At 46.4% G+C, this 17,905-nt stretch overlaps 1 protein-coding gene across 5 annotated transcripts in view; it reads right to left on the minus strand.

Moving 5' to 3' along the window:
- Positions 1-17,905, minus strand: part of MYRIP (myosin VIIA and Rab interacting protein) — a 201,690-nt gene that overhangs the window by 19,610 nt on the left and 164,175 nt on the right. For all 5 annotated transcript variants that reach the window (XR_010609766.1, XR_010609765.1, XM_065665520.1 and 2 more), the window contains exons 9-11: positions 16,715-16,892; positions 11,043-11,692; positions 4,811-5,053 (exon numbers count right to left, since the gene is read on the minus strand). Coding sequence is in view for 3 of the 5 variants with exons in the window: in XM_065665520.1 (XP_065521592.1) it covers positions 4,811-5,053; positions 11,043-11,692; positions 16,715-16,892 (1,071 nt within the window). In the remaining 2 variants the exon portion in view is untranslated. The remainder of the gene's footprint in view (positions 1-4,810; positions 5,054-11,042; positions 11,693-16,714; positions 16,893-17,905) is intronic.

The raw sequence follows: 17,905 nt of genomic DNA on the forward strand, positions 1-17,905 counted from the left end.
CTGAGTTGTTAAGCCAGGAAGATGTCTTTGTATTACACTGTTCAGCTTTCTTAACATAGCAGTCGCAATGCAGTAAAGCTACTATACTGTTTCTTGACTGAGTGAGCCACGGGGTTCTAACTCCTTTAGGAACTTTGAATCACCTTAGATGAATGTTTCCAGAGAATGAAAGCATAAATATTTAATGGAAAGAATAGTTTTGCTGTTACTTGTATGTCAAGGAACTTCGGAGGTTTCACTTCGGGAACAGGATCCCACTGTGCTCTACTTAGCAAACTTACTTAGAGGCTGTCATTCAGAAAAGAGCTATTCTGTGCCTAGTCATGTAATTATGTCAACAGAAACCAGCAGGATTTAACTGAAGTTACTAAGCCTTGGTTGTAAGAGTGTCTGAATAGAAGTAAATGAAGCACACTGCATCAAGTTAATACAAAGAGGAGAGAAACTCAGCGTTATTACTTCAAGATTAACTTCTGCATATGGAGTAGAAGGAGACAAAAAGAGAAACACAAGTAAGGTTTTAACAACTATTTCAGGTTCTATGCAGTGTAGGACAATGTGAAAAATAGCAAGAGATATTCTGGTTTTAGTGGTCACATTCAAAAGGCAGTCTGCATTAGGTACTGATGAAACTGCATTCTAGAAAGTAATCCTAGGGTATACATAGAATCATAGACTCATAGAATAGTTAGGGTTGGAAAGGACCTCAAGATCATCCAGTTCCAACCCCCCTGCCATGGGCAGGGACACCTCACACTAAACCATCCCACACAAGGCTTCATCCAACTTGGCCTTGAACACCGCCAGGGATGGAGCACTCACCATGAGATATAGACCCAGCCTATCTTCATGAAAGCATTAAAGGAGAAAGAGGATAAAGGAGAGGAAGAACTAAATATATTTATCCCATTTATCATGCTTGCCACTCTCAGGATCAGCGTCATTAAGATACTTCCAAGGGAATGTACATTTTGCTTTTTTCTTTAGGTATTTGGTTAGGATTTGGAGGGGTAAAGCAAAAAACAACCCACAACACGTGATGTTTCACTAACACAACAGGCGGACAATGTGATTTTTGGTTAGTTCACCCCTGAAGTCTAGAGGGGCTGAGGGCTGAGCATAGGGCATAGGGGACTTCATGGCCTTTCACTGAACAAGAGAACAGCAGGCTTTTCACAGGGCTGCATATCCCTGAAGAGCATGAACGACTTCTGTAGCTCAGTAAGCCCAACATGTCACCTATTAAAACACATTTGCTCTAGGTTATGCTTGCTTTAGAGCTGTGACTCTCCACAAGGACATTTTAGGCAATCACAAAGTTAGAACTGTTGAAATGAAATGTTGTGCTGAAGGTCTAAGTGGATTTAAGTCTAAGGAATTAAATTAACTGATGTTACTGAGCACCCACCTCAGTCCTTGAGGATCCCGCATGAATGAAACAATGAACTCATAGGTCAGCATTTCCAAGCTTGTGTCTTAAAGGCAGACATACAACTCAAAAGCTCAGTTTGAAGTGAGAACTGAGAATCTGCAAATGCCCAACTTCAGCTAACTCCCTACTCAAGACATGCCAATTCTTGCCATTGCTTCGGATCTTAATACACCAAATACCTTTTTCAAAGGACCAGCTCAGCACGTGAGATTCCCAGCTTCCACTAAAAAGAGAAGCCCAGATTTGTGAAGGTGCGGACATATGAAAGACAGATTTTCAGGAACACCAGGTATTTTATTTCCAGTGATTCTATAAACAATCCATGGATTTTGAAATCTTATTCTATGGTCAGGTATACTATAGCTAGAAATTCTTTAAGGTTCCTAATCTGTTCCAGAACAACCTAGTGAGAACGGAAGACTGAAGGCTAACAAAGGCAAGCAGCAAGGCTAAAATCTAAGCAAGATGGCTAAAATACAGTATTTAATTTGTGTTCAGGAGCTCAAAGAAGATTGGAGGCATTCAAGCTCTTGTTTTAATGGCCCAGAATTAGTGCTTCTGTATACCTAATTTGAAAGCCAGGTCAGAAGCCTGCATCTCTGGCCAAGAATGTTAAATGACAGTCTGAAAGATCTCTAATTCCTTACATATGCAGAAATCACACTTCTTAAGGACAGAGCATATTGGGACATGTGGCTTTTAAGGCATGTAAAATTACTGGTTCCCTGAAAATACGTTTTCTATGCTTGTCTCCATTGAGACCTGCCATTGACTCATCTTAAGTTACTGCATGTTTCATGAGTTCAGCTATGTCTTCATGTTCTAGGTTACCATAGCCACTACTGGTATTACACACTGCCATCTTCAGTATTTCATTGTAAGATGCTGGTCAGCCACTTTTCCAAACAGAAGGCACGTAGCAAAAGGTTTTATATCACTTTTAAGGACAGCAGTCAAGAAGAAGAATGAAAGCAGCCTCCTTATTTCTCTAGAGCTGGAGCAAGTTCTGCTATCAATTCCATTGAAGTCATGACTGTGAATAGTATTGGAATAGTTTGGTTTCCTTATTATAGACAGAAGGAATATACACTGCGACCAGGAATGACTAAGACTTTCTTTCTAGCCCAAACCAATCAAGGATTAAGAACTCCAAACATGCTGAACATGGTATGTCTCTTATTCCTTTTAAACTTAAGGAAATTTTACTGAGGGAAAGAAAATATTAGTCTTTGCTTTATTTTAAATAACTGACATACAAATCTTAAAGAAATAACAAAATTAGAAGACGAAAACCAATTGATTTTACTTTGTAGATGCATGCAGAGGAATAAGTACACCCCAAACCATACATTTTCCATTTTCTGCGCTCAGTTCACCATACAGGTAAATATCCTATTTACAGCCTTTAATTCTGGACATTAATGGCATCATGTTATACCCTACCTAGCCTATATATCCTGTTGAATAATTTGATATTGCTGGTTTGTAAACCAAAGACAAGCTGAACTGAATGCTGCTAACAAGCACTGGCAATAAAGCTTTCCTTTCCTTAGGAAGGTTGTGTTAGGAAGGTATTTCCATAAGTGATGACTGCTGTGTAGTCCACGGCTAAATAACTCAGAAAGTCATAGAATACCTAAGTCTGGAAAGAAACCTCTGGAAATTGCCTAGTCCAACCCTTCTGTTCAAAGCAGGGTCAACCAAATCAGGTTGCCCAGGGCTGTGTCCAGTGAAATTCTGCTTGCCTCCAAGGATGCAGACTCTCCACTCTCTCTGGGAAACCTATTCCAGCATTTGTCCACCTTCACAGTAAAAAAGCTTTTGATGCTTAGATGGAATTTGATGTATTTCAGTTTCTGCCCACTGTTTCTTGTCTTGTCACTGGCCGAGGGTGAGAAGAGTCTGATTCTCCCTTCCTTATCTCCAACCTCAAACCCCCTCCCTCATCCCCCCATCAGGTATTTATACACATTGAAGAGATTCTCCCTGAGCCTTCTCTTCTCTAGGCTAGACAATTCCAGTTCTCAGAGCCTCTCTTCAGATACCCCAATCTTTTAATCATCTCTGTGGCCTTAACTGGACTCCAGTATGGAGCTGAGAGGGAGCTGGACTGCTTGCTCCAGGCCCAACATGTGCAGGGGCCACAAGCATCCCCCATAGCGCATACAGAAAAGAGGGAGGGCTTCTTCACTGCTCCAAACTTTCCTATAGGTCTCAGGGGCTTAGGATTTGTGAAGGCAAATCCTGCCTGTAAAATGAGGTGAAAACAATGTTGTGTAACAGCCTTTTCCATGTTCTGTGTCATCAGGTCATTGCAGTGGTGAGCTCCACTTTCCCTTACCTGCCTTTTGCTGCTGATATACCTGTAGAAGCCTTTCTTATTTCCCTTCATGTCTCTCCCCAGATTCAGCTCCAGGTGGGCACTGGCTTTTCTGACACTTGGACAGCACCTCTACTGTCCACCTGGGTCACTTGATCCTGCTTCCACCTCCTGGTGTATTAGCTTTTAATATGGTTTGAACAAAACACCGTCCAAATGATGAAGAGTAGATTTCCTTTAGAGAGCTGTCTACATTCGCTGCCGAAGCTGAGCTGCTATGCAGACAAGACCCCAGGGGGTGAATCAAGACACACAGCAGACAAGAAGGAGCCTAAGTGGGTCTAAGGGATAAGATTACTTGAGTGCAAGGGGCGGTGCTGGGCTTCTACAGCACCAGATCCAAGCACACCACACCATCTGAACTTAAATTCAGAGGCAGGAAGGGAAGAGAGCAAGTGGTAAGTCCTATGGAGTCACACTGAAATCAAGTGTCTCATTGTAAGGGTGAAATAGCACAGACAGAGGATCTCATACATTATCAGAACTGACACTGAGTTTCATTAGAGTATGTTACTACTCACGGAAGCCTATTAGCTGACGAAGTAACAGGGTTGGAAAGCTTTAAAGAAGCATGAACTATTCAAATGAAGAGACAAAGAATCTATGATATCAGAATGAACTACATGATACTCTAAAGAGAGAAGCCAATAAAAGGACTGTAAAAACCACTTAAAGCAGCTAGTTAGTAAGGAAGATAAAAGAAGAACTGGACGTGGTTTTAAATAAAACCATATAAGCTGATTCTTGGTATAAACTGACATAGTTCTGTTAATATCGGTCACTTTACAGGTTTATTACACAAGCTAAATTCAGTGCTTTGAATCGATGCTGTAGGCTGACAGGGAGAAACACACACCTCAACTGAAGGTTCACATCCACAAGAGTTGCAGGCTCAGAACCTTGGGTTATTTTTAAGCTTGATTTTCTGAGCACAAGTTTCTCATTCTGGATTCCAGCACTCACAATACTGTCCCCACTTCCCTCCAGTGACCACTTACCTTCTGTAACTCTTCCTGAATGCTTCTGCCACCATTTTCCTCCGAGGATGAACTCTCCTTCTGGTTTTCAGGGTCTGTTCTAGGTTCTGACTCCTGTTCTTCACCAGAAGACGTTTCCTTGTCACTCATTTTAGCAGCAAGCTGAAATAACCTGGATTTAAGTTCCTCCTCCGTGAGGTCAGGCTTGCTATGATGATGCTGATCTTCACTGCTTCTATCTGCTTCTGATAAATCATCAAAATCCTGCAAAGAAATTAGAAGAACAGTGTAATTACTGTGTAGGCACAGAAAGGAAAACAGCTTCCTAGGAAAGTATAGGTATGATCACTGCAGGGAAGCCAGAATGAAGCACACTAACTGTCTGCTGACAAAAAAATACCATGTCTTTACAGAGGGATGCCAGCAAACCCACGCTTCTTGGATTATATTTATCATTCCTGCTTACTTTTACATTATGTAAAAAGGAACTATCACAATCATTATGCATCTGTGTGCAACCAACCAAATATGCCTAAATGGCACTTCCCATTCCCAGCACTGCATGGCGCAGATAAAGAAAGCGTAGTTTGGGAATGAAGTAACTCGTGACCTGGCAGTTGTGTCCAGCTTTCAGCTGAAAGCTGTGCTCGAGTTCCCTGACTGCTTGGCTTGAGCATTGTCTGTGTTTGGCTTAAAGACTACTGGAAACATGTTTTGAAAAGTCCCTCTTATTATATGATGACGCTTAAGATTTTCAGCTTCCTCAGTGATTATAAGCATAGGTGCATCTCTGCAGCAACGACTGTTTTCCAAACACCAACCTCCTTGGAACAAGTTCCATCTTTTAGAGCACTTCCTTTACTTACTCTTGGATGTAGGTGCGAAGTACTCAAGAGGCTCAGTTAAGTACAGTGGGTGTTCAGACTTGCCCCCACGTTCCTGACTTCAGAGGCTGAACAGAAGAAGACCACAATCTCCGTGCAAGTCTGTTTTGCAGGGTGCCTGCCCAACATTTAACGTGCCAAGGGGGATGTTTCTGTCAGCCCTTGCAGGAAATCTGTAAACATCTCATGTTTGTTCCAAACCCTCCTGTCCGCACACCAGTTCATTCCTGTGCTATCTGATTAGGGTCTGATTGCCGCTCCAGTCCGCGGAGAGACACAAGCATCTCGCAGAGCACCTACAGCATTAACTGCCTTCAGGAAACCTTCTCTCCCTGCTGACTGCTAAGAGAAAGTTTTGACTCGTTATGTAGAGTGCTTTCAGTCTAGTCCATAAAATAAGCTGCAATTAGGTGGTTTTAAAAGTGCTGAACTCCTTGAAATGGAACAGAATCATGACCAAACCACACAGAAGGAGGTAATAAAGAATGCAGCCTGAGACCAGAAGTGGTAGGTACATCTCAGCGGGTCTAAGAGGACGATCTGGAACAATTCTCAGTTAGGAAATGATTCCTATTTGCCGCACGCTCTCCTACAGTGACAGGATCAGACACTGCTGGACAGACTAAATGCTGCGTTCTCCTCCGTTCACTTGGAAATACGTACAGAGGGGATTTGCTTTGCGAAAGGGCCACAGCAGCAGTGTTTATGGATGGACCAATTACCTCCAGTGTTCACAGGAAACTTTGACTCTGCCAGCTCCCTCGCAAACCCTCTGCACCAAACTGCTCTGAATGCACTGACACATCGTGTTGGTGATGTCAGACTCCAATGCAGTAAATTGCACTCTGGTATCTAGCACTCTCACAGCGTTCTGGACAATTTCTGTCTGTAGTTGTCTGTGAATCAATTACACAACTAAATTAGAAGCATAGAATCACAGAATGGTTTGGGTTGGAAAGGACCTTAAGATCATCCAGTTCCAGACCCCTGCCATGGGCAGGGACACCTCACACTAAACCATCCCACCCAAGGCTCTGTCCAACCTGGCCTTGAACACTGCCAGGGATGGGGCATTACTGCTTTGTAGCAAAAATTATTGCTTTATAGCTCACCTTCAGGATGCAGAATGCCTTTTAGGAAATCAGGATTGGAAAGTACTGACTACAATAGAAGGGGAACCACAGCTTATGCTGAAATCTATTCTTTTCCCAATCAGCTTCTAAAGAATGAAAAGCTTTTTCTGCCAAATGAGCTTCGAAGCTCATCTGAGTAAGACCAAGATTTCAAATCACTGTGTTTCTACTTTAGTTTTATAATATGCTATGCTTTAAATATGCATAGATCAAAGAACCATAGAATCGACCAGGCTGGAAAAGCCCTTCAAGCCCACCCAGTCCAACCGTTCCCCAGCACTGCCAAGGCCACCACTGCCCCATGGCACTGAGGCCTCGTCTCCACGCTGTGTGAACACTTGCAGGGCCGGTGCCTGCAGCCCTGCCCTGGGCAGCCTGTTCCAATGCCTGAGCACCCTCTGGGGCAGGAATTGTTCCTCAGCTCCATCTAAACCTGCTCTGGTGCAGCTTGAGGCCAGTTCCTCTTGTCCTGTCCCTTGTTCCTTGGGAGCAGAGACCGACCCCCCCTCACTACAACCTCCTGTCAGGCAGCTGTAGGGAGCCATCAGGTCCCCCTGAGCCTTCTCTTCTCCATCTGAACCCCCCAGGTCCCTCAGCCGTTCCCCATCACACTTGTGCTCCAGGCCCTGCACCAGCTCCGTTGCCCTTCTCTGGCCCCGCTCCAGCCCCTCAATGTCTCTCTTGCAGTGAGGGGCCCAGAGCTGAAGACAGGATTTGAGGTGCAGCCTCACCAGTGCCCAGCACAGGGGCACAATCCCTGCCCTGGCCCTGCTGCCGCGCTGGTGCTGATCCAGGTCAGGATGCTGGGGGCTTCTTGGCTGCCTGGGCACAAGCTGCTCGTGTTCAGCTCCATCAGTCATCACCCCCAGGGCCTTTTCCATGAGCAGTTTCCAGCCGCTCTTCCCCAAGCCTGGAGCGGTGCATGGGGTGGCTGTGGCCCAAGTGCAGGACCCAGCACTTTGCCTTGTTGAACCTCATCCCGTTGGCACAGCCCGCGGATCCAGCCTGTCCAGATCCCCCTGCAGAGCTTCCTACCCTCCAGCAGATCAGCGCTCCCACCCGACTTGGTGTCACCTGCAAATGTACGCATCCCAGTATGGAGCACTAGGGACCAGTTTGCACCAGTACAGACCAATATAGGCCACTACAGCCTCTGATACTGATGGGGTTTCAATATCCCAGTGCCCCCAGTCCCTCCCAGGGCTCCCAGTTCCTGCCACAGGTGCTCCTGCTAATCCCCCACCCAACCTTTTGGCTGATGCTCTTTTGGTGGGGGGCCATACAACCCAAATTAGGGACCCCCAACCTCTGGGGCTGCCCCTCAGCCCCCTGATACTGCAGGGGGTAGGGGGGTGTGGGACTGGGGTGCCCCATGCGGTGTGGTTTTTGGGCAACAAGGAGCTCTTTGGGGGCTGGGTGGCTTTGGGGGGGGGGAATCAGCTTTTTTGGGGACCCCCAGTTGTGGGGGGTGTTTGGTGTGGTCCCTCCAGGATTTTGGGTCCCCTTTTTTTTTGGGGGGGGGGGGCGTGGTGATGGGGGGTGAAGGTCACTTTTGGGCTGTCCCTGCCCCCCACTGTGGGGGTGCTGCCTGCTCTTGTGGTGCTTCAAGGAGATTTGGGGGTACCCCAGGACTTTGGGGGGCACCACAATTGCTTTGGGTGCCTCCAGTGCCCTTTGCGGGAGGGAAGCGTGGTTTTGGGGTGCCCCTTAATTGGGGTGCCCCTTTTGGGGGCTCCTCCCCATCTGACCCCCTGAATTCACTACTGACCCCAAAGCAATGTTGGGGTCTCCTCAATGGATTTGGGGTCTCAGAGCATTTTGGGGGACCCCAGCGCAGGTGCCTGGGGGACCCCGTTTTTCATGGCACCCCTTTTTCAGGGGGCTCCTTTCCACTGCGCTGAGCCCGGGTGGCTTTGGAGATGCTGGGTTTGGGGGGATTTGGGGCTCCCCACTGGGATTTTGGGGTGCAGGGTGGGGGGGTGCCGGGTCCTGGGGTCCCACCTGGCTGCCAGGTGCCTGTGCAGAGCCAAGAGCCTCTTGAGGTGCCTCTTGTGCAGCTCCCTCAGGTCCCGGCGCTGCTGCCGCAGTGACTGCGGGGACACCTCGGGGTGCTGCAGGGCCCAAAGCTTCCCAGGGGCAGGAATGTGGGGGACCCCCACGTCCCTCAGTGGAGGCTCCTTTGTCCCTCAGCACCCTGAGTCTCACCGGATGCCCTGTGTTTCCCCATGGCAGGAAGTGGGGGGAATTGAGGGTTCAGAGGAAGATTTATGGGCTCAGGGGAGTTTTGGGGGTTCAGGGTGATCCCCAAGACTTTCTGGGGAGTGCAGGGATTTGGGGACACCCCCCCCCCCCCCCATCTCCTGAAAATGGAGGGTTCCATCCCAAGGCACCTGAGTCTCATTGGATGCCCCATGTGGACCCTTTGCTGTAAATGGGGAGAATCTGGGGGTTCATGGGAGATTTTGGGGTTCATGGGGGAGAGTCTCCAAAATTCCCCATAGGGGGCACAGTAATTTGGGAGCCCCCCCGCCATGTCCCACGGAATGGTGGCATCCATCCATCCCAGGGCACTCAGAGTCTCTCCTTGGTGCCCCATGCTCCCCAAGGGTGGAGATGTGCTGGAGGAAGAGAACTTTGGGGTTTAGAGGGGATTTGGGGGTTCAGGAATCTCCCCAAAACTCCCCAAGGGGATGCAGGGATTTGGGAGACCCCTCCATGTCCCAAAACGAGGGGTACATCTGTCTCAGGGCACCCTGAGGCTCCCTTCAGTGCCCCAAGTTGGCTCATGGCAGTAAATGGGGAGAATTTGGGGGTTCATAAGGGGGGCTCCCAAACTCGGGGGGGGGGGGGGGGGGGCAGAGTAATGTGAGGGACCACCAGAGCCCTCAAACAGGGCCTCCTCCTCCTTACACAGTGGCCAACACTCTTCTTAGGGCCTTACCAGAGCCCCAGCGTTCCCCTCTTGCCGGCCAGAATTCCCGGTGGGCATCCACGGGCTTTGCCTCAGTCCATGATGGACACTGCTGCCTTCCTTCCGCAGTGCCTGCAGGGCTTCCATCGCTGCAGCCCAACAGCTCGCACGGTGCCTTCCGGAATGCCCGGCACAGGGATCACCGGAACCTGCCATGGCTCTGCCGCCTTCCGCAATGCCCGGTGGGATGCGCGGGTGTTGCCGGAGCCAGGCAGGGCCCCTTGTGCTGAGCTCCTGGTGACAGCACCAGCAGCTGCATTGCTGCGCCAGCGCCTCAGCACCCTCGCAGGGCAGAACTTCTTCCTTACATCCAACCTGAACTCCCCCTGTTTCAGTCTGAACCCATCACCCCTTGTCCTATCGCTACAGGCCCTGATGAAGAGCCCCTCTCCAGCATCCTTCAATCAAGAAGAGCTTTATTTTCCGACATACCTTGCGTGTCATTCAGGAGCTCATCCCAAGCCCTGCCCAACAATCAGCTAATGAGAAATACTCACATATTGCTAAACTGCTGCAAACAAATCTGCAAGTTGCTGCTGAATCAGTTCATCGCTCTGTACCCAAGAGAGAACCAATCCGAACTGATGGGATTTACAGGCTAGAAAGCACAGCTAAACTGGACACCTGTACTTCAGGAGCATACAGGTTAGTGGAGATGCATCTCATTAAACTGGGGCTATTTACAGCTAGGTATCTAGTCTAAGCTAATTACTGGAATCTCTCTTTACTGCAGTAACTCTTCTTGAGTTACCTCCATATATTTCATAGAATCACAGTATAGTTAGGGTTGGAAAGGACCTCAAGATCATCCAGTTCCAACCCCCTGCTCATTAGGTCCCTTCAAAAGCCTTCTGAGTTTTTGCTGCTCATTCACTTTACCCCTTACCAGGACATTTGCAAACAGCAGATCCCCAGGCATAGCAGTGATTTCTTAGTCTAAGAGCAAAGGAGTTAACAATAACCCCAATGCAACCAAACAGTGATTAATCAACAGTGGTGGCTGTTGGCAAGTCCTAGAACACTGTATTTTACAGTGTTAACAATGTCACTGATCAGATGAAAGTGGCAGATTTGAGACAGAGGCAAAGCCTGCCCACGGTACGTGGAACATTTTACCTTTGCTTCTCCGTTAGGAGGCATGAGGAAAATAAAGCTTGGAAGAACACTACCTCCCACTCCCAATTCACACGTTATTGCCAGCATCACTGAATTAGTTGTGCCCAGCTCTTTCTGAGCGTGTGTTTGCTAAGCTCAGACACAATTACCTGACTTGAATTCATCTTGTCGCCCTTTGTGCAGTCTTTTTCTTCACAGAACCCTTCAGAGATTGCTTTGTTCTTTCTCCACCTTCTTGATCTCTTTTCTAAATCATAATGGACCTCTTCAGTCTCGCTGCTGTCCGAGTACTCCAGGCTCATTGCCTGCGGATTGAAATTCACATCCAGTTCCCCGTGGAAATGCTTTCTTTCCATTCTGGGCACATCACTTTGAGTTCTGCTTTGTAACCAGAGAAGTTTGCCAGTTCCTTTGGCTTCCTGGGAAGAGTTGAGTGAAGATGTTTCTGAGTCGGAGAACAGTGTCTCAGTATTGGTGTATAACCCAGAGGAAGGGGAGGTCACTGCCTGGTACTGATCACTGCCATAAACCCAGCCAGTGCCGTACTGGGAACTGGTATAATAGAGATCGCCTGGTAACTGCCGAGGTCTCCGACGCAGCTTGTTCAAGGCCACATTCCAGTCGTAGTCATCCTCACTGTCTGAGCCCATCTCATCATAGGCAGACACTATGCTGGATTCATTCTCCAAAGCTTCAAATACTTGACTTTTTGGTTTGGCGAGCATCCGAGGACGAGGCAAAGTGACGTTCTGCAAAGCCACCCAGTTCCCATCAGTACTTTGAAACACAGAAGGTAGATCTACGAAAACAAAACAAGAACAATAGTGATCACAGTGTGAAAAGCTCGTTTTACTCACCGGTTTGTGATCAACTGACCACAGATCGGAGGGCTCAACAGAGCTAACAAATACAAGTGTTGCTGCTATGTGAACTCATATTGTCAGCCATGCTGTAGTACTACTCTGAAGCCACTGCTTAAAGTCATGGCAATGACTCTTTAAAATAGAGAGTACTTGGACCAAAGTTCTTCCTAAAAGAGTTATTTGGAAAGGCTGAGGGAACATCAGTACACAGACATGTACAAATCCTGTGTTTTGCAAATGTCTTCCATTCTGTGTGCAGTTCTTGTCTCCCATCTTGACAAGGAAAGATGGAAAAAGGATCAGAGAAGAGCAACAAAGGTTTCACCAGGCTCTGAAGCATCTTCCATTCAAGGAATGACTGAATAAACCAGAGCTCTGCCATCTGAAGGAGTCTGGGATGACGCATGCTGGAAGAGATGAGAGAATCTCTTCCAACCTAACTACTAGAGGATTTCACATGAAACTAGAGAAATCAAAGTTCAAAACAAAAGAAAGAAGTGGGATGCAGTGGCTACCAGACCTATGGAGCCTCTTGCCTAAGGGTGTTAATGGATGCTGGAAATTAATCTGGGATAAAGCAGAGATGGCTATAGACCTGGAAGAGAAATCCACTGAGGTTAACTAAATACAGAAAACCACTTCTAGCAGAGATAGTCATTAAGCTGAAAGACCTGGAGGTTCAGAGCCTACACACAGGAAGATTGAGAAATACTTGCTTTCTTCTCCACTGGGGGTACTGTGTGCAGTTCTGATGTCCTCAACATTGAAGGGCATGGAGCTGATGGAGAAAGTCCAGAGGAGGCCATGAGGATGATCAGGGGACTGGAGCACCTCCTGTATGAAGACAGGCTGAGAACACTGGGGCTGCTCAGCCTGGAGAAGAGAAGCTGCGGGGAGACCTCGGAGCAGCTTCCAGTGTCTGAAGGGGGCTACAGGGATGCTGGAGAGGGGCTCTTCATCAGGGACTGTAGCGATAGGACAAGGGGTGATGGGTTCAAACTGAAACAGGGCAAGTTTAGATTGGATATAAGGAAGAAGTTCTTTACTGTGAGGGTGGTGAGGCACTGGAATGGGTTGCCCAGGGAAGTTGTGAATGCTCCATCCCTGGCGGTGTTCAAGGCCAGGTTGGACAGAGCCTTAGGTGACATGGCTTAGTGTGAGGTGTCCCTGCCCATGGCAGGGGGTAGGAACTGGATGACCTTAAGGTCCTTTCCAACCCAAACCATTCTATGATTCTATTCTAACCTTTCCTAGGCTCGTGCTTACAGTTCCTGTTGCTGCTGCTGTTGTACCCTAGACTAAATGAGCCTTTAGTCTGACCCAAGCACTGCTGCTCTCATATTCTTACACTTGTTCAGAGTATGTTTTACAATTGTAACAGGAAAAAAATAAATTAAAATGGTACAAACATGGTCAAAAAGTGCTGTTTAGCTCAGAGAACTGCACTGCTTCAAATTTAGTCCATTTCCAGTCAAACTTGAAATGTCCCTTCATGGGAAATGTGAATGTGTGATGACTTCCACAGCAGCAGAAAGAATATGTAATGCTATGGATTTACACAGTAATCTCAACCTCCTGAATGGCTTTTCAGCCTTGCAGGTTTTTTCCATGGGTTCAAATCTGCCACTTCCAGAAAACTGTAAAAATAAACTTATTATAGAATCATAGACTCATAGAACAGTTAGGGTTGGAAAGGACCTCAAGACCATCCAGTGCCAACCCCCCTGCCATAGGCAGGGACACCTCACACTAAACCATCCCACCCAAGGCTTCATCCAACCTGGCCTTGAACACTGCCAGGGATGGAGCACTCACAACCTCCCTGGGCAACCCATTCCAGTGCCTCACCACCCTAACAGGAAAGAATTTCCTCCTTAGATCGAATCTAGAATAGCCCATAGAATAGGGTTTGGATTGGAAGGGAAGCTCTTCTAGTTCAGCCCCTAAACTATCAGTTTTCCAAACCTATAAAGAGAATATCACTATTTAAAAAAGGGACAAAGTAAAATCCAGACTGTGTTGTAGATGATGCTCAAGCATCTTGCATCACATGGTGGCAAATACTTGGAGCTCATGAAGATGACTTTTCCCCTGGAATCGTTCATAAAGAACAATTTGCAGTAAGAAGGTAGGCTTAGTTTAATAGATAACAAGAAGAAAGGTCTGTGGTGCAGCAGCACCACCAAAACACCCCCACAAAAGAGAAGCAATAGATCAAAGGTAATTAAACGCCAGCTATGAAAGGCTTAGAACAGGTTTTGTATTTGTTACTCATTTGAGTCCTTTGGGCTTGTTTTCACTTCCTAAATTTCATGCCGATTAAGGGACCTTGAGAAAAGACATCACTAAAATTGCTACTCCTGCTTCGAAAGAAAGCAAAATAGGAATAGTTTCCTTGCAGCAGTGACCAGCTGAGGGAGGATACAGCTGAAGTCAGGTTTCTAGGGAGAACTAAAAGCTCTTCATTGCAACAGCTGATTTTGGAGACAAAAAGAACACAAGCGATCAAGCATAAGGAGCTTCTGCTTGTTTGGTTTTTACAACTATGCCCACCAAGCTAAGCATGGGTTTCTCTTGAGAGAAAGAAGATCTTTCTTTAAAGCACTGCTCCTTCAATCAAACCAAACACTTCTGCAAGTTCTAAATCTCCAACAGGAACTGAAGTCAGCTGCACCACATTACGCTAACAGAATGCAGTGTATGCCACAGGAATGCCACAGTCTCTTTCTATCCCAAACCATACCCCCTGTTTTGTGCGGCAACACCGTATGAGAATTGCTCAAACAACCTCAGTTAAGTGAAGAAAGGACAGGGGCGCAGTTGATCACATCAACAGAGTTACTCAGAGAGGTTACTCAGCACAGTGGAAAGGAAAGCCACTGAGTACGTTATGGTCAGAAAACTGACTCAGTTTTATCCCAGCTTCAAGTAATGCCACATGCTCCCTCCTGATTATCCAAAACAAAGTCACCTACTTGAAGGAACGGCTTTTGCACATAATTCTTTGGCCATATGCTATAATTTATCCATGTGAAAATGGAAATTAATCAGAATTATCCTTGTGAAATGATTGTTAAAGGGGAAAATCCCCAAATCCATGACTTGGCCCTTGAGCCATCATTTAAACCAGTGCAAATGGTAGCCAAAATAAACTGTGAGCTGCTTTTTGGCTACATGACTAAAAATCCCACTGACGTTACCACTCCAAACTCTTGGTTGTGATTTCTTTCATTTTCTGTACCCTAACATAGAGCTGCTTACTACTGCATAGGTGAGATCATTTTTACGCATACTAGCACAGTCAACTATTTACTATAAGTTCAATGGGCACCACAGTTTCATCACAAATGTGGTTCTTAGATGAAAGAAGCAGAACAAATCCTCCGAATAGAGCACCTGAAAGGAAACTGGGTCAATCTGTCATTCTGTGATGGTTAAGCAATTGTTAAGTACTAAATTGCTCAACAGTTCAATTCAATGGGCTTGGAGTGGATTCTTAGATTTAAGCACCCAATTAAACTGCTTTAGTGAAAATAGGCCTTCCACTAAAACACCCAGGAAAACAACACATCTGAAGGAGCAGTTCACAAAGTAATGCATACTTAGTTAAGTCAGGTTTTAGTACTACTTTACAACTACTTTAGAATTACAACTACTTTCTGTTGTTGGGAGAGGAGGGGTATTGACACTGCTTAATTTTCAGTCTCCCAGGTTATCAACTGGCATTACAGATAAACGAACTGAATTGAATTGAATTGATGGGCAGCCCTCATCCCTGCTCCCCACTACACCTACACACATTGTGGCTGCTTCTGCTTGGCAGTGCCTGGTGCGCCGGCTGTGGGAACAACAGCAGTAGTAAACTCATCCTACAAAAGAGAAGTTTTCTGCTTCTTTAGCTCTATGAAGCAATTTGCTACAAGGATCAGATGGGCTCTACAGCTGTTGCAAGCTGGAACAGCAGGAACAAGCAGATTCCATCATGGGAGGACAACAGCAGCAGATAGGATCGCTCTGCTGTTCTCCATCACCTGGGGGCAGGAGTTGCTGCGGGGACCAGCCTTCCCTTGTGCTGCTGTGTAGGTGAAAACTAAACAACTCCTCTGTGCAGCCGCTGCCTGGTGCTACACTCTTGTGGCCTCATGAACACAATGAGAACATAAGAGGAGGTGGAAATGGGCCCCCCGCAAGAGCAGGAACCACCTTCTTCACTGACACACTGTACTTGGGTCATTTTGAAGCAAGCAGGGAATTGCATTCTATCCCAGCGTTCTGATTCAGGAATGGGGCTGATTTAGGAAGCTGCTTACCAGCCGTTATCCATATTCACATCCATAACTAATGCAGAGAGGACAGATCCAGAGTAGCTGCTGGTCTGTGAAGTTCCTACTCATACAGCTTCCTCAAACCTGTGTGGAAGCAGCAGTCAGTAGCACTGCACAGCACACTGCATTGGTGAATTCATTGGGACTGAAAATAAAGGTGAAGGGGGGAATCCTAAATGTGAGTTATTTCACTGTTTGGTTCACCATGTGACCTCATGAACAGTTAACTTGTGCAACAGAAGGGATCCCCTGGGCAGCTGCAAACTCCTTCAACTGGAGGACAGACAACCAAGTGACAAAGAAGGGCTGCTGGGCTCTTGTGTCTTAGAAGCTCTGAAATTCACTCAAATGAAATGCCTGATGTTTCCTAACAGTCCAAAATAAACCCCCCAAAGGCCCAACTTTCGAATCTGTTCTTGGAGGAAAAGAAAGAAAAAGGTAAAGATAAGCAGTGACACAACCAAATGAAACCAGGACATTCAGCATCCCCGTATAGACATTCCTACATGTAACCCCTGCGAGCACAGAGATCAGCAGGAATCCCCTGGAGAAGGTCCTTAGTTTAAGTTGTATTTATTCCATACGTGAGCAAGAACCAAAGAAAAGAATCTTATTCGTACTAGAAATATTTACTTGTTTCATTTAGCCTGTCCACACTCTTCCAGCTGGGTAGCGCAGAGAGCTTGCGCTCCTTCTGCTTCCTCAAGTGGCCTTTTTGCTGCCTCCAAAGAGCCTCAGTCACAGATGATGCAGGGTCGAGTCCTTTACTGGGCATATCTTCACTAGCCAGGGAGAATGCAGACTGAGACCTCTGTGGGAATAAAAGTCAAAAAGCATAATGTAAAGATAGAAATAATAACTTATCAAACTCTTTAGCAGAACGGAGGATTCAGTTATGCATGGAAGGGGGCATCTGCTGGCACGCACAGATAGAATTTAATGTGTTCAAAAGAATTGTGTCAGCACTAGATTGCTTATTTACGTGCATTTGTGATGCGATGCAAGGAGGCAGGAAACTGTTTATACCACCATGGACCAGATGGAAAGAAATAATTAAGGTGAAGCTGTTAGGAATGTGCTTGGTGAGGACTGGTATCTAACTGCTTCGACTCAAGCTAGCCAGAAAGAGATCGCATGTGGTGAGACATGATGATCTATTGTTGGCTCAACAGCCCATCTGCTGTAACAATTTGCAGAAGTTAAAAATGAAAAGATAAAGCAAACAAACAGCCTGTTCCCCAGAAACAGATTCTTTTAATGCAGAACTCTTTTGTTTGCTAGGACATACAGATCACACAGTAGGCTGTGCACATCTATTTATCTCTAGGAGGGTGACATTTCAAGTCAAAGCGAGGTAAATTACTGGTGTGGTTGTTAATGAGCCCTGACTAATACTGAAGGAAAGATGCTTTCCTTCGGATCTACATAAATAGTTATGACTGAGGCACCTGGGTCTGTTACAGAAGTCACATTTAAATCTGAACCAGCTTTAAGAAACTTTTCCCCCGTAACTCTTTATGAGTCAAAACCTCAGTCTTGGCCTTCATAACAAAGCTGGTAAAAGACCACCTGTATGGGCCAGAGTTTCATTAAGAAATACGCTTTCAAGTGGCTCAGCTTCTTTCTGCAGGCCAAGTTGGCACTCTCCAATCTGATCTTCAAATTATGTGTTCTAAATAATTAACTAAACCTGTTAATGTCAAAAGGGCCAGTCCTTCCCTGCAGCAGAGCCCTGCCTTGCACTGGTGCAGATGAGGAAAAGGATGACTTCAGCTACTTCTTTGAAGTCCAGTCCATTCCCAGGGCAGCACAAGCATTGCTGGG

This window comes from Lathamus discolor, chromosome 2 (assembly GCF_037157495.1).
Source record: "Lathamus discolor isolate bLatDis1 chromosome 2, bLatDis1.hap1, whole genome shotgun sequence".
Taxonomy (NCBI): Eukaryota; Metazoa; Chordata; class Aves; order Psittaciformes; family Psittacidae; genus Lathamus; species Lathamus discolor.